Raw genomic sequence first — 23,817 nt, 5'->3', positions numbered from 1 at the left:
AACTGAAACATAATTATCAATGTATACTTACGCAGATAGATATCAAAAGTCGGGTTTGTATTACTGTACACATAGATTCGAAAAAGTTGTCAAAAAACAAATATATAACAAATAAATGTTATCAAAGGCAAGATAAGTTACTTTTCTACCAAACTGGATATATTTTTCGTGTTTTTATTCAATGTAACATGTTTGTTCAGCTCGAAAAGCATACAGTGTTTACCGATGTATTGGAAAATTCAAAATGGCGTCTTATTCTCTCTTTAACACGGTAAGTTCAGAAAAAGGTGTTATAAATAATAAACTAGACAAAATACTTTGAGAAATTCGCTCATTATATGTTACCGTGGCATAGCTTGACATATATTCGGTGGTTTTTAATAATATTTTGTCTAGTTTATTATTTATAACACCTTTTCCCGAACTTACCATGTTAAAGAGAGAGTCGGCCGCCATCTTGAATTTTCCAATACATCGGTAAACACTGTATGTTTTTCGAGCTGAATAAACATGTTACATTGAATAAAAACATGAAAATTATATCCAGTTTGGTAGAAAAGTAACTTATCTTGCCTTTGATAACATTTATTTGTTATATATTTGTTTTTTTGACAACTTTTTCGAATCTGTGTGTACAGTAATAAAAACCCGGAGAAGGTGACTTTTGAAAATATTGGCGAAAAAAGCGACCTCCCCCCCCCCTGTAGAAAAGTGTCCGATTGAAGGTGAAGATATTAATGTGTTTAGTCAATTTTTCGATATTTTTTTTTTTTTTTTTTTTTTTTTTTACACAGAGATCACCACTTATCAAGGCCCGGAAGCCACTCAGGGATAAAGGTTATTGCAAGTACATTACGTTAGTGAGGAGATTTGATGAAGTGTTTACTTAAGGGGGCGGTTCATTAGGAATTTGTTAACATTAGACTTGAAGACATCCAAGTTGTAGTCCGGAGGGAAGCAGGCAGACGGAACAGAGTTCCACAGGCGTGCAGTTCTAAGAAAGAAGCTTTGTTCATGAAATCCGCGTTTTGATTTAGGCACAGATATAGAGTGGGGGAAATTTTTCACAGTGGATTCAGCTAGACGGGTGTTTTTCGTGAAAGATTGGCGAGGGGGGGACCAGGGATTGGAGTTCAGACGAGCACCTGCCATGAAAATAATGATAAAACAAGGATAGGCTTGCAACGTCTCTTCTGTGGGAGAGGGGTTGCAGGGTAGAGAAAAGGGCATCCCCCACTAAACCACGAAGTCTATTTTGTACTCTGTCAAGGCAGGATAGGCTGTTTTTGGCAGCTCCTGCCCAGATATGGCAACAGTATTCCATCCTTGGACGTACTTGGCTTTTATATAGATAGAGAATTGCATCAGTAGTGAGATATCTTCTGGAGCGGTAGAAGGATCCCACCATCTTTCCAGCGACCTTGGCAACAGACTTCAGATCAGGAGTAAAGGTCAAACCCAGAAGCTTGTCAAAACACGGGGCCTCACCCAGACGAGAGCCATCCATCACAATTGATGCCAGCTGGGGATCAGAGCGTTGATGATGTAAGGATAGGAGTTTGGTTTTGGATGCATTAAAGGTAACTAGCCACATCTTCCCCCACTGAACCACGTGCTCGAGATCAGAGGAGAGAGAATCAGAGAGAACTTTGTCATTTACAGCCTTTGATGTGTTGCCGTAGATGGTCGTGTCATCAGCATAGATGTCAACGAATGATTTAAGTATGTGTTTAGGGAGGTCATTGATATAGATCAGGAAGAGAGTTGGGCCCAGGATTGACCCCTGAGGGACTCCAGCATTTATATTGCAGGCCTCCGATTTTTGACCATCTACCACTACTCTTATGAGCCTATCGGAGAGAAATGATTTAATGATTGAGAAAACATTTCCAGTTATACCGTAGCTGGAAATCTTGTGAAGTAGACCCTTATGCCATACTTTGTCGAAGGCCTTTGATATGTCAAGAGCAATTGCCCTAGAAAGGAAGCCTTTGTCAAGAGATTCACTAATCCTGTGGGATATAACCGTCAGCACATCTGCGGTAGATCTTGCAGAGCGGAAACCATATTGTGTGTCACTAAGAAGGTTATTCCTGCTGAGGTGGTTGACTATTTCTCTATTTAATATGGATTCCAGCAACTTACTCATAACACAGAGAAGACTTATTGGTCTGTACTGAGAGGGAGATGACTTATCACCTGAATTCTTAAATAAATCTTTTTATCATTTTTTCTTTTACCTCCTATTAAATAAATTTGTCGTCTGAAAGGTTGAAATTCAAAACGATACTGATCTTGGAAAAATCCGTTGCCTCTGTCAAAAGTTTTAGGCAGACATGCAAACATACATACATTTATATATTGACTAGCGGGGGTACCCGGCGTTGCCCGAGTGTTTGTTTCCGGGACGGGGGGGGAAGGAGTTTTAAAAAATGTTATGGTAGGTAAGTAGGAAGGATCAAACCCGGAGTCATGAGTAAAAGTAGGAAAATAAAGTGTGAAAAAAAAAAAACAAAAAAAAACAAACATCTGCAACGTTAACAGTTCGGCCACCAACAAAAGTCCATTCCAGTTGTTTAGGAAAAAAAAAAAAGAAACCACTATGGTAGGTCGGCGCGAACGTGAAAATATAATGTGAATTGTCCAGCACCCTAACCACTACGCCACAGAGCACTGCAGCTTAGTTTAGTGATTTTAAATCACTTCACATGATAGAACTACGAAGCCAAACCGGTGTTCTCTTCTCAACTGTTCCTTGTGAACGATCTCCAAACGGTGTTAAGTGGTGGCAGGGGGAGGAGGAATTTTTAAGAGAGAAAATATTTTACCACTTCCATTGATCTTAACCGATTTTGGCCGTGACTTCTCAGCAGAAAAAGTATAGAAATCTAAGATTATCGAGGAATTTGAGAACTAATAAGCCTATAACAAACCTCAGATATTGTTCTGCCGTTTGTGCATAATGTATTTGCATGAAATATCTTGATTTTTAATCCTATTAAGGTCAAAATCCCACGGGAAAAAATGAGTTCATTTTATTTATATAGAGATAACTAAAATTTTCGACCCAAACTGATTAAAAAGCTTGCCCTATCTCTGAATACCCTTTATGTAAAATTTTAAATGTTTAGACCAGAAATTGTCTGAGTAATTTGGTAGAGACCGAAGCGGTCAAATTTTTTTAACGTTGACCCCTATTATGACCCCTTAACATCTATTGGGTATTTTTTGGATAGTCCGGTGAAGGGTAAAAAATCCAAGAATGGTAAAATCCAAACACGGTCGAATTAAAAACTTCCAATCCACAAGTAAGTTCCAAAGGAATCGCAAAACTGGAAGATGGTCCAAAATGATCCAAAAGGCAGAATTCCTTGGAAAAAATCACAAATTGAATGGGTCCAAAATCATTAAAAGAAAAGTTTTTTTTTTTTTTTTTTTTTTTTTACAAGGGTGTCACCACTTATCAAGGCCCAGAGGCCACTCGAGGATAAGGGTTAATAGGTATACATTAGTCATTGTGATTTTAGCATAGTAAACAGTGGGAATTTTGTAACTTGGATTACTTAGGGGGACGATTAAATTAGAACTTGTTCACATTGGACTTTTTCTTTTTTTTTTCATAGGTATCAACTCATTATCAAGGCCAAGAGGCCACTCAAGGATAAGGGTTAAAAAGTTCAAATGTGCACAGACTATCCATTCACGTGAAATCTTTTTATCATTTTTTCTTTTACCTCCTATTCCCCTTACCTCACCCTTTTTTTTAACCAAGTAAGATCTTTGACTTACTTGTGGTTTCATTAAATACTTTTACATGCAAAATCTGATCCCGCATTTTGCTAATTCCTGCCCTCTGATGAGAAGGAGAGTATTTCTTCGAAACTCCGCGGATTAAGGACTATCCACTTATCTTGTGCTTCCTTTTTTAAAATTAAATATATTTTTAACTCTTTTTCAAGATGTCTTTTAACATGTTTTATTAATCATTTGTTCATATTATAAGCTCTATTTCCTTTTCGGTTTTATTGAGCTTTTTTTTACATCTGGTTGAGATTACTTTACTTGTAAATATTAACTCTTTAATATTTATGATATATTGTAAGTTTACCATTTTGATTACCTTGATAAACTTATTGTAATTTTTTTATTTTATATATATATATATATATATTATATAGAATTCTAAAAAAATAATTATTTTTAAAAAGCTTTAAATGATATTAAATTCAAGTATTACACGATATGAAGTTTAAACAGATTTGTTTTTTTTATATAACAGGTTTCCAATAATAAAAAAAAATATATTCATATAATCCTCACTGTAATCTCTGAACGTATACACAATTCACTGGACAAAGCGAGGGAGGGCAGAGCGGTAGCTCTAGATATATCTAAGGCTTCTGACAGGGTATGGCATGAGGGTCTCCTCAGGAAAATTAAATCATACGGTCGAATACTTAACATAATTAAATCCTTCTTAGATAAGAGAAAAATCCAGGTTGTCCTCGACGGTCGTACATCTAAACAATATGATATAAATGCAGGAGTGCCTCAGGGGTCTATCCTTGGACCTCTATTGTTCCTAATATTTATTAATGACCCCCCCCCCCGACAAAACTGCCTCTGAGATGGGTATATATGCTGATGACATCACACTCTATAACAGGCATGACAGGAAAACAAATGAACACATAACTAAAGAAATGGCAAAAACACTAGAGGATGACCTCCAATCTGTAGTGGAATGGCGACATAAATGGATGGTCACATTCAATGCTGCCAAGACTAAACTGGTTTCCTTCAATAATTACAAGAAACCTTCTCTGCCACCAATAGCAATGGCCAGTAACTCTTTATCTGAGAGTACATCTTTCAAACTGCTTGGCCTAACGTTCACAGGAAACATGAGTTGGAACAATTATATTGAAAACATTGCCAGGGCCGCTGCGAAAAAGGTAGGCTCTCTCTACCGTGCTAGAAAACTACTGACACCTGAAAGTATCTTGTACCTCTATAAGGCCACCATTCGCCCATGTATGAAGTATTGTTGTCACATTTGGGCTGGTGCATCTGTTGCTAGTCTCTCGCTCCTAGACAAGGTTCAAAAAAGAGTCGCCAATCTGATAGGCCCTGAACTGGCATCTAAGCTTCAGCCTCTGTCCCATCGACGAAACGTTGCATCCCTCTGCCTGTTCTACAAGTATTTTAATGGTGAATGCTCTGAGGAACTGCAGGCACTTGTGCCTCCACGACGTAGACACCCTTGACAAACCCGACAGGCAGCTAAATCCCACCCCCACATAGTAGAGGTCCCTAGATGTAAAAGATCTTTCTACTCCAATAGTTTCTTCCCCAGAACCGCTAGACTCTGGAATTCCATTCCAGGATCCTGCTTCCCTAACAGTACTGACGTGCAGAAGTTCAAGTGTACCGTGAACTGACATCTTGCTGCTCAAATCCCAACATAGTGCCCCAGTAGTTGCTGCCCCTGATAGTAGCCCCCTACACCAAAGTGGCAAAAAAAAAAAAAATATGACTCTTGAGATAATAAAAATTTGCGCCTTTTTTTCCAAATTTGTACGGACGCCTGTAAGCAGCAACATCTTTAGATATTAAAAGAACAGGTTAAAATTAATTTTATCATTTTAAAAAAAAATTTTTTTTTTTTTACACAGGTATCACCACATTATCAAGGCCAAGAGGCCACTCAAGGATAAGGGTTAAAGAGTCTACAGTAGAAATTGGACAATATAGTAATCATTAGTAATGAAAATTTGGTAAAGTTGATAACTTATATGGAACGGCTCATCAAGAACTTATTTACGTTAGACTTGAACACAACCATATTGTAGTCAGCCGGAAAGCAGGAAAACGGAAGACAATTCCACAGGCGTGCAGTTCTAAGAAAGAAGATTTGTTCATGGAATCTACGTTTAGATTTAGGCACAGATAAAGAGTGGGGGGAATTATTGATAGTGTTTACAGCTAGACGAGTGTTTCTTGTGAAAGTTTGGCGAGGGGGGACCATAGACTGAAGCTCAGTTAGTTTCACTTTATTCATACTAAAAAGCCCAATCAACACGCGACAAGCCAAAATAGCAATAATTTTGTAAAAATCGACATAAATAAATCTATACGCTACGCGCTTTCCTAATTCATAGATATTATTATATAGGACCTATATACACAGTTTTAAGCGATAGTAACGACCCCGGGAGCGTGTGCGAGAAAAGCCTTTTGAAGACGTACACGAAATGGTCACACACATTTTGCCTTTTATATATATAGATATTCTTTCCAGAAAGAATATAAACTGCATTCACATCTTTTAAAAACATATTAACGACTATCTGACGTTATTAACAATCTCCCTCCCTTTAACAGCGCAAGCTCGCCTCCTTTTTGAATTTTCAATGTTTTTTCCGTTTCAGAACTGGAATAGCGTCACACTTTACCGATGAAAAAAATTAAAAAATATTTTGTGCTGGTTTTTTGTTTTTCTTAATTTCATCCATCCAGAAAGAATATTAACTGCGTTCATATCTTTTAAAAACATATAATATATATATATATATATATATATATATATATATATATATATATATATATATATATATATATATATACTCAGGTTTTTTTATATTCAAAAGTAATGGACTAATGAATTCAACGAGGTTGTAGGATAGTGCTCAATAAAAAGAGCTGATAATACTTGTTTATTGTTATATAAACATACTCACATCCCGCTGCTACAAATAGCCACTTGTTTCAATCAAACAACAGATTGAAACAAGTGGCTATTTGTAGCAGCGGGATGTGAGTATGTTTATATAACAATAAACAAATATATATATATATATATATATATATTTTTTTTTTACATAGGCGACACCACATATCAAGGCCAATAGGCCACTTAAGGATAAGGGTTAAAGAGTGTAGAGTAGTCATAAGGACAATATAGTAATGGAAGTTCGGTAAATTTGTTAACTCAAGTGGAACGGCTCATCAGAAACTTGTTCACGTTGGACTTGAAGACAACCATATTATAGACAGCTGGAAAGCAGGAAAACGGAAGACAATTCCACAGGCGTGCAGTTTTGGATTTAGACAAGCCCGTTCCACAGCAGACATCCTCACTGTGATCTCTGAACGTATATACCATTCACTGGACAAAGCGGGGGAAGGCAGAGCGGTAGCTCTAGATATATCTAAGGCTTTTGACAGGGTATGGCATGAGGGTCTCCTCAGTAAAATCAGATCATACGGTATCACTGGTAGAATACTTAACATAATTAAATCCTTCTTAGATAAGAGAAAAATCCAGGTAGTCCTCGACGGTCGCACATCTAAACAATATGATATAAATGCGGGAGTGCCCCAGGGTTCTATCCTTGGACCTCTATTGTTCCTGATATTCATAAATGACCTCCCCGACAACATTGCCTCTGAGATGGGTATATATGCTGATGACACTACACTCTATGGCAGAAACGACAGGAAGACGAATGAACACATTTCTAAAGAAATGGCAGAAACACTAGAGGAAGACCTCCAATCTGTAGTGGAATGGGGACAAAAGTGGTTGGTCGCGTTCAATGCTGCCAAGACTAAACTAGTTTCATTCAATAATTACAAAAAACCCTCTCTACCACCCATAGCAATGGCTAACGACTCTTTATCTGAGAGTCCATCTTTCAAACTCCTTGGCCTAACGTTCACAGGAAACATGAGTTGGAACAATTACATTGAAGGCATTGCCAGGGCCGCTGCAAGAAAGGTGGGCTCTCTCTACCGTGCTAGAAAACTACTAACACCCGAAAGTATCCTGTACCTCTATAAGGCCACCATTCACCCATGTATGGAGTATTGCTGCCACATCTGGGCTGGTGCATCTGCTACTAGTCTCTCGCTCCTTGACAAGGTTCAAAAGAGAGTCGCAAACCTGATAGGCCCTGAACTGGCATCTAAGCTTCAGCCTCTGTCCCATCGACGACATGTTGCATCCCTCTGCCTTTTCTACAAGTATTTTAGTGGTGAATGCTCTGACGAACTGCAATCACTTGTGCCCCCACGACGCGAGCACCCTCGACAAACCCGACAGGCTACTAGATCCCACCCCCACACTGTAGAGATCCCTAGATGTAAAAGATATTTTTACTCCAATAGTTTCTTCCCCAGAACCGCAAGACTCTGGAATTCCATTCCAGGTCGCTGCTTCCCCAACAGTACTGACGTGCAGAAGTTCAAGTGTAATGTGAACCGACACCTTGCTGCCCAAATCCCTACATAGTACCCCAGTAGTTGTTTCCCCTGATAGTAGCCCCCTACACCAAAGTGGCAATTTGCCTTGTTTGGGGTGAAAATGTAATAAAAAAAAAAAAAAAAAGTTTTAAGAAAGAAGCTTCGATCATAGAATCTATGTTTAGGTTTAGGCACAGATAAAGATACTAACGACTATCTGACGTTATTAAAAATCTCCTTGATTAGTACATTCGAAGAAGCAGGAGACCGGGGGGAGAATTCCAAAGTCTAGCAGCCCTAGTGAAGAAACTATTAGAGTGTAACGCTTTTCGGTATCTCAGGATCCTTATAATGAAGGGGTGTGATTTTGCTGCTTGTCGAATTAGTTGGGGCTAAGATGCGGTACAAGTGCTATGAGCTCATTAGAGCACATTCCATTAAAATACTTGTAAAAGGGGCGCATAGATGGAACAGGGGCTGCAGAAATAGTAATACTGCTTAGAGATTAAAAATCTTATAAAACCATTGGTTTGGCAGATTTATATTGCAGGCCTCCGATTTTTGTCCATCTACCACTACTCTTATAAGCCTATCGGAGAGAAATTATTTAATGATTGAGAAAACATTTCCAGTTATACCGTAGCTGGAAATCTTGTGAAGTAGACCCTTATGCCATACCTTGTCGAAGGCCTTTGATATGTCAAGAGCAATTGCCCTAGAAAGGAAGCCTTTGTCAAGAGATTCACTAATCCTGTGGGATATAACCGTCAGCACATCTGCGGTAGATCTTGCAGAGCGGAAACCATATTGTGTGTCACTAAGAAGGTTATTCCTGCTGAGGTGGTTGACTATTTCTCTGTTTAATGTTGATTCCAGCAACTTACTCATAACACAGAGGAGACTTATTGGTCTGTACTGAGAGGGAGATGACTTATCACCTGAATTCTTAAATACAGGGCAAACTGATGAGGTCTTTCAGGGGGTCGGAAAGCACTTCTCCTTAAGGCAGCGCTTAAATAGTTTTGTAAGTATAGAGATTAAAAATTTAAAAATCTTATAAAACCATTGGTTTGGCAGATAGAAAAGACTTGGACCGTACGCTAACGCCCAAAAGCTGATCTTCTAAAAGGCCTAAATGGAAAAGTTCTTTCTATCTTTGACTGGGTAAACCATCTGAAGGAACCCAAATTAAAAAAAAAACAATCCGCATCTTGAAACCGTTAAGAACCCGAAGAATTAACTTTCCTTGTCACAAAGAGTACCCTGAAACACCAATTTTTCGTTAAATGCAAAAGATTTCGGTAAAAAATTAAAAAAATATTTTGTGCTGGTGTTTTTGTTTTTCTTAATTTCATCCATCCAGAAAGAATATTAACTGCGTTCAGATCTTTTAAAAACATGTATTTTTTATTTTATTTTTTTTATTTTTATTTTTTTTTTTTACATAGGCGTTTTTCACAGTGGATTCAGCTAGATGGCTGTTTTTCGTGAAAGATTGGTGAGGGGGGACCAGAGATTGGAGTTCAGACGAGCACCTGCCATGGAAATAACGATAAAACAAGGATAGGCTCGCAACGTCTCTTCTGTGGGAGAGAGGTTGCAGGGTAGAGAAAAGGGCATCCCCCACTAAGCCACGAAGTCTATTTTGTACTCTGTCAAGGCATGATAGGCTGTTTTTGGCCGCTCCTGCCCAGATATGGCAACAGTATTCCATCCTTTAGATATATCAAGGGCTACCCTCCCCTGTTTTGTTCAGTGAACTGTATATACGTTCAGAAACTAGTTAAGATATCTGCTGTTGAACGGGTTGCCTGAATCCATATTGTTTGTTGATCAGGATCCTTCACTTATATATAGAGTGGGGGAAATTTTTCACAGTGGATTCAGCTAGACGGGTGCTTTTCGTGAAAGATTGGTGAGGGGGGACCAGAGATTGGAGTTCAGACGAGCACCTGCCATGGAAATAATGATAAAACAAGGATAGGCTCGCAACGTCTCTTCTGTGGGAGAGAGGTTGCAGGGTAGAGAAAAGGGCATTCCCCACTAAGCCACGTACTCTGTCAAGGCAGGATAGGCTGTTTTTGGTCGCTCCTGCCCAGATATGGCAACAGTATTCCATCCTTGGACGTACTTGGCTTTTATATAGATAGAGAATTGCATCAGTAGTGAGATATCTTCTGGAGCGGTAGAAGGATCCCACCATCTTTCCAGCGACCTTGGCAACAGACTTGATGTACGTGTTCCATTTTACATCAGGAGTAAAGGACAAATCCAGAAGCTTGTCAAAACATGGGGCTTCTCCTAGACGAGAGCCATCCATTTCAATTGATGCCAGATGGGGATCAGAGCGTTGATGATGTAAAGATAGGAGTTTGGTTTTAGATGCATTAAAGGTAACCAGCCCCGCCTTCCCTCACTGAACCACGCGCTCGAGATCAGAGGAGAGAGAATGAGAGAGAACTTTGTCATTTACAGTCTTTGAAGTAGGGGGCTACAATCGGGAACAAAATTTGCGGGGGCATTATGAAGGGAGATGAGTAGAAAGATGTTTGTTCACATTACACTTCTGCATGCCAGTACAATTGGGAAAGCAGAATCCCGGAAGACTTGCAGTTCTGGGGAAGAAACTATTGGAGTAAAAGGCTTTCTTGCACCTTTTTTTTTTTTTAAATTTTTTTTTTATCCAATTTTCACCCCAAACAAGGCACAGTGCCACTTTGAAGCAGGGGGCTACTATTAGGGACTTAATTAGCGGGGTCATTATGAAGGGAGATGAGTAGAAAGATGTTTGTTAACATTACACTTGAACTTCTGCATATCATTGCAGTTGGGAAAGCAGAATCCCGGAAGGGAGTTCCAAAGACCCGCAGTTCTGGGGAAGAAACTATTGGAGTAAAAGGCTTTCTTGCACCTAGGGATCTCTACTGTAAAGGGATGAGACTTAGTAGCTTGTCTCATTGGGCTTGTGGGAGAGAGGTTGCAGGGTAGAGAAAAGGGCATCCCTCACTAAGCCACGAAGTCTATTTTGTACTCTGTCAAGGCAGGATAGGCTGTTTTTTGCAGCTCCTGCCCAGATATGGCAACAGTATTCCATCCTTTAGATATATCAAGGGCTACCCTCCCCTGTTTTGTTCAGTGAACGGTATATACGTTCAGAAACTAGTTAAGATATCTGCTGTTGAACGGGTTGCCTGAATCCATATTGTTTGTTGATCAGGATCCTTCACTTAAAGATTATTCATCTTCTGAGGGCTGGGAGGGGATCATTTTGATTGTCTGTTTAAAACACCTTCTTCCCTTCCATAATCATAACCATTACCATCATTTCCATCATTAGAGCCCTGTTGGTGGGGCATTAGAATATGCCGACTGCTCCCCCCACCTGCAGAGGGTAAAAGTCCCTCAACGGGGGTCCTGGACATGACCTTAAACTATATCCAGTGGTGAGGCCCGAGCTTGTGGGCTTTGGGGAGTGCGGAGCCACCCTTTAATTACCATTGCTCCCAGGTCCACTCTGACTCGGAGTGGTAGTACCTGTTAGGGTCCCAACTATGGGTTAAATAGAAACCGACTTCAAAACAACAAATATATTCTATTAAAAAAAAATTTTCTTCAAAATCACTGGATTCGGCATTAAATAACCCGATAGGCTGATAAGAGTAGTGGTTGATGGACAAAAATCGGAGGCCTGCAATATAAATGCTGGAGTCCCCCAGGGGTCAATCCTGGGCCCAACTCTCTTCCTGATCTACATCAATGACCTCCCTAAACACATACTTAAATCATTCGTTGACATCTATGCTGATGACACAACCATCTACGGCAACACATCAAAGGCCGTAAATGACAAAGTTCTCTCTGATTCTCTCTCCTCTGATCTCGAGCACGTGGTTCAGTGGGGGAAGATGTGGCTGGTTACCTTTAATGCATCCAAAACCAAACTCCTATCCTTACATCATCAACGCTCTGATCCCCAGCTGGCATCAATTGTGATGGATGGCTTTCGTCTGGGTGAGGCTCCGTGTTTTGACAAGCTTCTGGGGTTGACCTTTACTCCTGATCTGAAATGGAACACCTACATCAAGTCTGTTGCCAAGGTCGCTGGAAAGATGGTGGGATCCTTCTACTGCTCCAGAAGATATCTCACTACTGATGCAGTTCTCTATCTATATAAAAGCCAAGTACGTCCAAGGATGGAATACTGTTGCCATATCTGGGCAGGAGCTGCTAAAAACAGCCTATCATGCCTTGACAGAGTACAAAATAGACTTCGTGGCTTAGTGGGGGATGCCCTTTTCTCTACCCTGCAACCTCTCTCCCACAGAAGAGACGTTGCGAGCCTATCCTTGTTTTATCGTTATTTCCATGGCAGGTGCTCGTCTGAACTCCAATCTCTGGTCCCCCCTCGCCAATCTTTCACGAAAAACACCCGTCTAGCTGAATCCACTGTGAAAAATTTCCTCCACTCTATATCTGTGCCTAAATCAAAACGCGGATTCCATGAACAAAGCTTCTTTCTTAGAACTGCACGCCTGTGGAACTCTGTTCCGTCTGCCTGCTTCCCTCCGGACTACAACTTGGATGTGTTCAAGTCCAATGTTAACAAATTCCTAATGAACCGCCCCCTTAAGTAAACACTTCAGCAAATCTCCTCACTAACTTAATGTACTTGCAATAACCCTTAACCCTGAGTGGCTTCCGGGCCTTGATAAGTGGTGATCACTGTGTAAAAAAAAAAAAAAAGGGTTGACATCTTATATAGCCTATCGTATTTTTATTGCGTTGCACACGTTTGGACACGTAATCTTTTAATATAAAAACAAATTAACCCTTCCTTGTCAAATGTCACAATACTAAAACAAATAATTCATGCCCCTGCCTTTGCCTTATATCTACAAACAATTTATATATGCCATAGCCTTAGCCTTATATATGCACCGCCCTATTGCCATACACGGGGCCACGCCTGTATGCACCCCCCTATGTCATACTCTAGCTTTAGTGTGAAGTAAGCGTGATTGAGAGTCTTCAACGTAGTATACTATGGTATAGGGGGGGTGCATACAAACAACCAACCAACCAACCATCATTAGATACAACCATGCGAAATCTCCTGAATTCGTGTTAAAGGAACTACCCAGGAGAAAGGCTGTCTTCCAATCGACTAGCAAGGTCCTCCCGGCCCTATCGGGTTACACATTATTCTCAGCATACGGAAGTATATATGGTAGTTGCCCCTCAAAAAATAAGTGACCCTGTGAGGTGAAATGTCAAAAAAAAAAAAAAAAAAAAAAATCAGTTTTTATCTTTCTACTTACCCGCCTTCGTCATCCTCTCCATCGCCAGACGCGTGCCCGTAGAGTGCACTTGTTGATCTCGCACGGGCAGAGTCGATCTCCTTTAATTTTGGTCGGCGTTTAAACAATTTACGGACCGCGTCGAGCGGTCGGAACTTTTTCCGTTTTCCTTCACTCTTCGTATCTGCTGCTGGAAAAAAAAAAAAAAAAAAAAAAAAAAAAACACAAATCAGAAATCAATTCATAGGGTGGTGCAATAAAAGTTGTCACCTTAAGGAAAACAACGCTACGGATTTATTAATTTATTTATCGCAAACTATTATGCTTAGTTGTTGTTTCACAACGTTTCCGTCAACTATTCTTCTGGTCTTCATCAGGTAGTAATTTTTTTTTTTTTTTTTTACACAGTGATCACCACTTATCAAGGCCCGGAAGCCACTCTGGGATAAGGGTCATTGCAAGTACATTACATTAGTGTGGAGATTTGATGATGTGTTTACTTAAGGGGCGGTTCATTAGGAATTTGTTAACATTGGACTTGAACACATCCGAGTTGTAGTCCGGAGGGAAGCAGGCAGACGGAACAGAGTTCCACAGGCGTGCAGTTCTAAGAAAGAAGCTTTGTTCATGGAATCCGTGTTTTGATTTAGGCACAGATATAGAGTGGGGGAAATTTTTCACAGTGGATTCATCTAGACGGGTGTTTTTTGTGAAAGATTGGCGAGGGGGGGGTACCAGAGATTGGAGTTCAGACGAGCACCTGCCATGGAAATAACGATAAAACAAGGATAGGCTCGCAACGTCTCTTCTGTGGGAGAGAGGTTGCAGGGTAGAGAAAAGGGCATCCCCCACTAAGCCACGAAGTCTATTTTGTACTCTGTCAAGGCAGGATAGGCTGTTTTTAGCAGCTCCTACCCAGATATGGCAACAGCATTCCATCCTTGGACGTACTTGGCTTTTATATAGATAGAGAATTGCATCAGTAGTGAGATATTCTGGAGCGGTAGAAGGATCCCACCATCTTTCCAGCGACCTTGGCAACAGACTTGATGTACGTGTTCCATTTCAGATCAGGAGTAAAGGTCAAACCCAGAAGCTTGTCAAAACACGGGGCCTCACCCAGACGAGAGCCATCCATCACAATTGATGCCATTTAAAAAATGTTGTCCGTTTCTTCCTCAACTCAATTCATTTTTCCTATTTTGTACGACTGGGGATATTTTTTTTTTTTTACATTGGCATCACCACTTATCAAGGTCAAGAGGCCACTCAAGGATAAGGGTTGAAGAGTGTACAGTAGACATTGGACAATATAGTAATCATTAGTAATGAAAATTTGGTAAAGTTGATAACTTATATGGAACGGCTCATCAAGAACTTATTTACGTTAGACTTGAACACAACCATATTGTAGTCAGCCGGAAAGCAGGAAAACGGAAGACAATTCCACAGGCGTGCAGTTCTAAGAAAGAAGCTTTGTTCATGGAATCTACGTTTAGGTTTAGGCACAGATAAAGAGTGGGGGGAATTATTGATAGTGTTTACAGCTAGACGAGTGTTTCTTGTGAAAGTTTGGCGAGGGGGGACCATAGACTGAAGCTCAGTTAGTTTCACTTTATTCATACTAAAAAGCCCAATCAACACGCGACAAGCCAAAATAGCAATAATTTTGTAAAAATCGACATAAATAAATCTATACGCTACGCGCTTTCCTAATTCATAGATATTATTATATAGGACCTATATACACAGTTTTAAGCGATAGTAGTGACCCCGGGAGCGTGTGCGAGAAAAGCCTTTTGAAGACGTACGCGAAATGGTCACACACATTTTGCCTTTTATATATATAGATATTCTCAAGGTTTAGGCACAGATAAAGAGTGGGGGGAATTATTGATAGTGTTTACAGCTAGACGAGTGTTTCTTGTGAAAGTTTGGCGAGGGGGGACCATAGATTGAAGCTCAGTTGAACACTTTCCATGAAAATAACGATACATCAGAGACAAACTCGCAACATCTCTTCTGTGAGATAGAGGTCGCAAGGAAGAGAAAAGGACATCTCCTACGAGGCTATGAAGTCTATTTTGAACTCTATCAAGGCAGGACAAGTCCTTTCTAGCAGCTCCTGCCCAGATGTGGCAACAGTATTCCATCCTTAGACGTACCTGGCTCTTATATAGATAGAGAATAGCATCAGCAGTGAGATATCTACCGGATCGATAGAAAGATCCCACCATTTTTCCAGCGGCCTTGGCAACAGATTTGATGTACGTGTTCCATTTAAGATCAGGAGTAAAGGTCAAGCCCAGAAGCTTGTCAAAACTTGAGGCTTCCTGAAGACGAGAGCCATTCATTTCAATTGATGCCAGATGTGGATCAGAATGTTGATGATGTAAAGACAGAAGCTTGAAGATGATATAGCAATAGACGAAATTCGAACCTCGTAATTTAGGTTTAGAAATAGATTACGTGTGAGAATTAGAAAATGGAATGTAAAACAGCTTAGTTTCAAGAAAAGAATGTGCACTGTCAATTTTGTTATGAAAATTCAATTGCAAGAATGCAGCTACAAGATAATTTAATAAACATGTTTTAACATATTGGAAATATAGGTTACTGAGTATAGGTTAAAATTCCTTTTGTAAAAAAAAAGGAAAAGTTCTGGACACACATGTCCAGAACACGTGAAAGAAGGCGCATGTTTTAACATGTGTATAACGTCAGGGAAAATAGAAAGTTCTAGAGATAGTTAGAAAAACTTGAGAGTTAAGAAAGGAGAAACTGGAGAAACTCTGAGGGAGTTTGAGAACGACAGATGATAGTCTGCAGTTTGGAATTCGAACGTCTAGAAGCGGGACGGTCACTTTGAAACTTAATATGTGAAGGTTTGAATTCTTGATGATGAAAACCACGGCCGGTCGTGAGAAGAAATAAACCCATCATGTGTTTTTGTAAGCGTCGTCTTTGTGTTGTGATTCCAGCAAAAGGTAAAGTGAATTGTTATTATATATCTGTGTTATAAAATGTCTTGACATACACATCTCATATCCACAATTATTATCATCACCAAAAAGTTGTCAAAAAAACAAATATATAATAAATAAAATTTACCAAAGGCAAGATAAGTTACTTTTCTACCAAACTGGATAAGTTTTTAGTGTTTTTATTTAATGTACCATGTTTATTCAGCTCGAAAAACATACAGTGTTTATCGATGTATTGGACAATTCAAGATGGCGTCTCACTCCCTCTTTAACACGGTAAGTTTGGGAAAAGGAGTTATAAATAAAAAAACTAGACAAAATACTATTAAAAACCCGCCGAATATATGTCAACCTATGTCATGGTAACATATATTGAGCGAGTTTTTAACAGTATTTTATCCAGTTTTTTATTTATAACACCTTTTCCCAAACTTACCGTGTTAAAGAGAGAGTCAGACGCCATCTTGAATTTTCCAATACATCGGTAAACACGTTATGGTTTTCGAGCTGAATAAACATGTTACATTGAATAAAAACACAAAAAATATATCCAGTTTGGTAGAAAAGTAACTTATCTTGCCTTTGATAACATTTATTTGTTATATATTTGTTTTGTTTGACAACTTTTTCGAATCTGTGTACAGTAATACAAATCCCGTTTTTAGTGTTTTTATTTAATGTAACATATTTATTCAGCTCGAAAAACATACTGTGTTTACCGATGTATTGGAAAATTCAAAATGGCGGCAGACTCTTTCTTTGACACGGTAAGTTTGAGAAAAGGGGTTAAAAAATAAAAACTATACAAAATACTGTTAAAAACCCCACCGAATATATGTCAGCCTATGTCACGGTAACATATATAGAGTGAGTTTCTAACAATATTTTGTCTAGTTTTTATTTTTAACTCCTTTTCCCAAACTTACCGTGTGAAAGGGAGATTCGGACGCCATTTTTAACTTTCCAATACATCGGTAAACACAGTATGTTTTTCGAGCTGAATAAACATGTTAAATTAAATAAAAACACTAAAAAAAGTATACAGTTTGGTACAGAAGTAACGTATCTTGCCTTTGATAACATTTATTTGTTATATATTTGTTTTTTGACAACTTTTTCGAATCTGTGTGTGCAGTAATACAAACCCGAATATAACGTTTATTATTTCAGCACGGTCCGTAAACTGCGGAAGTGGTCATTTGTTAGGATAACTAACGGATTCTCCCTCTCCCCTATATTAAGAATGGCTTTTTTGTCTGTAATCATAACGTTTATTATTCAGAACGTAATGAATCGTAAAACTGCAGAAGTGGTTCTTTTTTTTTTATTAAATTTGTTAGGTGAAAGTATACCATATTCTTAGACGAATTATTATCATCACCATTATTATTATTGTCATTATCATCATCATCATCATCATCACTGTAATCATTACTATTATCATTAATATTATTGTTATTGCTATTATTATTATTATTATCATCAGAATTATTATGTGAGATCAAGGCTGATTATGTGAAATGTATGGATAGAGAAAGGGCATCTCAGCAGAAATAACCTTCTTAGTGACACACAATATTCAAACGTAATAGATGTATGGAAACTAAATCCGCTTTCAGGACTGCCAGCAACCATTCATAGAAAGTAATAAAGAACGCAAGAGAGTTGTATGCTCAATCTGTTAAGTCCAAAGTAGCTGAGCAGCGGCTTAGTTCCCACCAGTTTTGGCAAATAGCAAACAGAATCCTGAACAGAAGCGTGTGCTCCACCCCAACTATTATCAATGGACCTGAGGAAATCTCGTCAGCATCAGACAAAGCCAAACTCTTTGTCAAGAACTTTGCAGCTAATTCTACCCTTTGCGATCACGGTCGCTAACCCTCAATATTTCCTCCTGTATCAGAAAACACGCTATGTCATATACGTATATCTGTACGTAATGTTGCCAAGCTAATCAAAAACCTTGATTCCAGTAAAGCAACTGGCCCTGATGGTATTCCAATTATAGTACTCAAAAAACTTCAACCTGAACTAGCGCCCATACTTACAAAACTGTTTAAACGTTGTCTTAAGGAGAATAGTTTCCCATCTCCCTGGAAAATTTCATCTGTATGCCCTGTATTTAAGAAATCCTATGAGACATAACTGTAAGCACATCTGCTGTAGATCTAGCAGAACGGAAACCATATTGTGTCACTAAGAAGGTTATTTTTGTTGAGATGGTTCATTACTTCTGTATTTAACACAGATTCCAGCAACTTACTCATGACGCACAGGAGACTTATTGGCCTGTACTGAGAGGGTGATGAGCGATCACCTGAATTCTTAAATACAGGGCATACTGATGAAATTTTCCAGGGAGATGGGAAACTATTCTCCTTAAGACAACGTTTAAACAGTTTTGTAAGTATGGGTGGTAGTTCAGGTCGAAGTTTTTTGAGTACTATAATTGGAATACCATCAGGGCCAGTTGCTTTACTGGAATCAAGGTTTTTGATTAGCTTGGCAACATTATGTACAGATATACGTATATGACATAGCGTGTTTTCTGATACAGGAGGAAATATTGGGGGTTAGCGACCTTGATCGCAAAGGGTAGAATTAGCTGCAAAGTTCTTGACAAAGAGTTTGGCCTTGTCTGATGCTGATAAGATTACCTCAGGTCCATTGATAATAGTTGGGGTGGAGCTGCTCAGGATTCTGTTTGCTATTTGCCAAAACTGGTGGGAACCAAGCCGCTGCTCAGCTACTTTGGACTTAACAGATTGAGCATACAACCATCTTGCATTTTTTTTTTTTTTTTTTTTATTACATTTTCACCCCAAACAAGGCACATTGCCACTTTAATGTAGGGGGCTACTATCAGGGGAAACATCTACTGGGGTACTATGTAGGGATTAGGGCAGCGAGATGTTGGTTCACGTTGCACTTGAACTTCTGCATGTCAGTACAGTTGGGGAAGTAGTGACCTGGAATGGAATTCCAAAGTCTAGCAGTTCTGGGGAAGAAACTACTGGAGTAGAAAGATCTTTTACATCTACGGATCTCTACAGTGTGGGGGTGGGATTTTGTAGCTTGTCGGGTCTGTCGAGGGTGTTCACGTCGTGGGGGCACAAGTGATTGCAGTTCTTCAGAGCATTCACCATTATAATACTTGTAGAACAGGCAGAGGGATGCAACGTTTCGACGATGGGACAGAGGCTGAAGTTTAGATGCCAGTTTAGGGCCTATCAGATTTGCGACTCTCTTTTGAACCCTGTCAAGGAGCGAGAGACTAGTAGCCGATGCACCGGCCCAAATATGACAGCAATACTCCATACATGGGCGAATAGTGGCCTTATAGAGGTACAGGATACTTTCGGGTGTTAGAAGTTTTCTAGCACGGTAGAGAGAGCCCACCTTCCTCACACTGGCCCTGGCAATGCCCTCGATGTAATTGTTCCAACTCATGTTTCCTGTGAACGTTAGGCCAAGGAGCTTGAAAGACGTACTCTCAGCTAAAGAGTTGTTGGCCATTGCTATAGGTGGTAGAGAAGGTTTCTTGTAATTATTGAATGAAACCAGTTTTGTCTTGGTGGCATTGAACGTTACCATCCATTTTTGTTCCCATTCCACTACTGATTGGAGGTCATCCTCTAGTGTTTCTGCCATTACTTTAGATATATGTTCATTTGTTTTCCTGTCGTGCCTGCTATAGAGTGTGGTGTCATCATTCTTTATTACTTTCTTACAATGGTTGCTGGCAATCCTGAAAGCGGCTTTAGTTTCCATACATCTATTACGTTGGAATATTGTGTGTCACTAAGAAGGTTATTTTTGCTGAGATGGTTGATTGATTCTCTCTGCCCTTTCTCTATCCATACATTTCACATAATCAGCCTTGGTCTCACATAATAATTCTGATGATAATAATAATAATAGCAATAACAATAATATTAATGATAATAGTAATGATTACAGTGATGATGATGATGATGATGATAATGACAATAATGATAATAATAATGGTGAGGATAATAATTCGTCTAAGATTGTGGTATACTTTCACCTAACAAATTTAATAAAAAAAAAAGAACCACTTCTGCAGTTTTACGATTCATTACGTTCTGAAATAATAAACGTTATGATTACGGAAAAAAAGCCATTCTTAATATGGGGGAGAGGGAGAATCCGTTAGTTATCCTAACAAATGACCACTTCCACAGTTTACGGACCGTGCTGAAATAATAAACGTTATATTCGGGTTTGTATTACTGCACAGATAGATTCGAAAAAGTTGTCAAAAAACAAATATATAACAAATAAATGTTATCAAAGGCAAGATACGTTACTTCTGTACCAAACTGTATACTTTTTTAGTGTTTTTATTTAATTTAACATGTTTATTCAGCTCGAAAAACATACTGTGTTAACCGATGTATTGGAAAGTTAAAAATGGCGTCCGAATCTCTCTTTCTCACGGTAAGTTTCGTAAAAGGAGTTAAAAATAAAAAACTAGACAAAATACTGTTAGAAACTCACTCTATATATGTTACCGTGACATAGGCTGACATATATTCGGTGGGGTTTTTAACAGTATTTTGTATAGTTTTTATTTTTTAACTCCTTTTCTCAAACTTACCGTGTCAAAGAAAGAGTCAGGCGCCATTTTTAACTTTCCAATACATCGGTAAACAGAGTATGTTTTTCGAGCTGAATAAATATGTTACATTGAATAAAAACACTAAAAACGGGTTTGTATTACTGTACTCATAGATTCGAAAAAGTTGTCAAAAAACAAATATATAACAAATAAATGTTATCAAAGGCAAGATAAGTTACTTTTCTACCAAACTGGATATATTTTTCGTGTTTTTATTCAATGTAACATGTTTATTCAGCTCGAAAACCATAACGTGTTTACCGATGTATTGGAAAATTCAAGATGGCGTCTGACTCTCTCTTTAACACGGTAAGTTTGGGAAAAGGTGTTATAAATAAAAAAACTGGATAAAATACTGTTGAAAACTCGCTCAATATATGTTATCGTGACATAGGTTGACATATATTCGGCGGGTTTTTAAGAGTATTTTGTCTAGTTTTTTATTTATATCACCTTTTCCCAAACTTACCGTGTTAAAGAGGGAATGAGGCGCCATCTTGAATTTTCCAATACATCGATAAACACTGTATGCTTTTCGAGCTGAATAAACATGTTACATTGAATAAAAACACTAAAAACTTATCCAGTTTGGTAGAAAAGTTACTTATCTTGCCTTTGGTAACATTTATTTGTTATATATTTGTTTTTTGACAACTTTTTCGAATCTATGTGTACAGTAATACAAACCCCGTTATTCTTTCGAAAGCCATTCTTAACATCCGTTAGCGATTTTCTACTTTCACCACACAGCTTATTAAACAAATGTATAAAGAAAAATTAATTTAAAAAAGAAAAACAGACTTGGCAAACCAGAAGAATGCGCGACCCAAGTTCTTGATATCAGGAATTGGATCTTATTGAACACCGTTTGCTGCTGGCTTATGTTTGAAAATTGGATATGTCGCCGATCTTGACACTTGCCCCCTTTTTATTTAGCACAAAAAGCTGTTTATTTTTTATCCTAAATTTGCATTACAAACGGAATTATTTAATAATACATAGATAATTTTGTACTTAAAGCGATTCCGTCATTAAAAACAGTAGTTTTTTTGTTTAACTATAGTATTCAAACTATTTCTATTATTGAAAATTAGACTCACGGGTTCCAGTAGGAGACATCCGGCTACTTGATCCACTGGAAATCCTGGAAGGATCGTCAGAAATCCGGCCCGAATCATCATTGTTTTGGTCGATGGGCCGATGAGCCATTTTTAATGTTCATTTCAATGAAAATGTCGTTCATTGCATAACGAAGTGAAAGCTAGCATCTTTATTTTGCGTACTTCACTAAAACAAAATAAAACTTCTTTACAAAACAAAATAATTTTATTTTATAAAGATAAAGCGATATTTATAAATTGTAAAACTTCCGAATAGTTTGAGTTTCAAATTAAAATCAAAAAAGTTACTAAAAATAGAAAATACGAAACTACGGTTAACCTTACTAGGTCAAGTCCTTTCTTTCCCAATAAAGATTAAAGCTAGCATTTTTAGTGTCCGTATTCGCCGAACTTTTCTCCTTATAAATAATTATTTATTTATTAATCAATGTATAGTGTATATAATTAAATATTACTTTTAAATAATAAAACATCCATATTATACGTTTTTAGCTGACATTTAAATTTACTAAAAAAATAGGTAATACGAAACTACGGAAAAACGTAGTGGTTTAAGTCTTTTCACTTATAATGGAAATTAAAGCTAGCGTCTTTAGTTTACGTATTCGCTGAATTTATCGCCTTATAAATAATTATCAATTAATTAATGTATATTTTATTACTACTAAAAATTTTAATGTTGTTTCTTTTAATGTTAATGAACTGACGTTGCAAAGGGGAAAAAAAGCGCACACAAATCTTTTTTAGTTCTTGGCCTTTTGGTCAAGATCAAAGTGTAGTATCTGTTCTTCAGATGCTGCACTTCATTTTCTTGTTCTCTTTCGGTGGAGGAGAAATCCTTCACGACTGAGACAATTTTTATTTTTGTACCTTTTCTCCACATTAAAAAACGACCCTGGTGGCTAACTCTGTCCCGTGGGGAGGCATAGTAAATTGGTACAATGCCTCCCCAGGGTCGTTTTTCAACGTGGAGAAAAGGAACAAAAATAAAAATTGTCTCAGTCGTGAAGGATTTCCCCCTCCACTGACAGAGAACAAGAAATTGAAGTGCAGCATCTGAAGAACAGATACTACACTTTGAGGTATTTATTTGCTCCCACACTGAGCAAATTAGGCACAAGGCCTATTTTTAAAGTGAGGAGTGAAGGAGAAATGGGGACCAACTCCCCGGGGAGTAGGGGAGCTGGATAGTGACAATTGGTATGAAGTGTTGCCCCTAAATTGACCAAGGTCTTATATATATTTTTTTTTTTTTTAATTACATTTTCACCCCAAACAAGGCAAATTGCCACTTTGGTGTAGGGGGCTACTATCAGGGGCAACAACTACTGCGGTACTATGTAGGGATTTGGGCAGCAAGATGTCGGTTCACGTTACACTTGAACTTCTGCACGTCAGTACAGTTGGGGAAGCAGGGACCTGGAATGGAATTCCAGAGTCTAGCGGTTCTGGGGAAGAAACTATTGGAGTAAAAAGATCTTTTACATCTAGAGATCTCTACAGTGTGGGGGTGGGATTTAGCAGCCTGT

General features: G+C 38.4%; 1 protein-coding gene and 1 pseudogene across 1 annotated transcript in view; one reads left to right on the top strand and one right to left on the bottom strand.

The window, feature by feature from the left end:
- The window catches only part of LOC145268435 (uncharacterized), a 114,374-nt gene extending 91,913 nt beyond the window's left edge, over positions 1-22,461 (bottom strand). The window contains exons 1-2 of the mRNA XM_080123995.1: positions 22,268-22,461; positions 13,563-13,731 (exon numbers count right to left, since the gene is read on the bottom strand). Of these exons, the coding sequence (XP_079980121.1) occupies positions 13,563-13,731; positions 22,268-22,376 (278 nt within the window). The 5' untranslated portion in view covers positions 22,377-22,461. The remainder of the gene's footprint in view (positions 1-13,562; positions 13,732-22,267) is intronic.
- Positions 22,462-23,030: 569 nt separating this feature from the next.
- On the top strand, positions 23,031-23,250 carry LOC145268491 (U2 spliceosomal RNA; annotated as a pseudogene).
- The last annotated feature ends 567 nt before the right edge of the window (positions 23,251-23,817 follow it).

Source organism: Euprymna scolopes, chromosome 43, assembly GCF_053919585.1.
Source record: "Euprymna scolopes isolate OS-2025 chromosome 43, ASM5391958v1, whole genome shotgun sequence".
NCBI lineage: Eukaryota > Metazoa > Mollusca > Cephalopoda > Sepiida > Sepiolidae > Euprymna > Euprymna scolopes.
The sequence above is the reverse complement of the archived record's forward strand: the minus strand, read 5'-3'. Positions and strand labels throughout refer to the sequence as shown.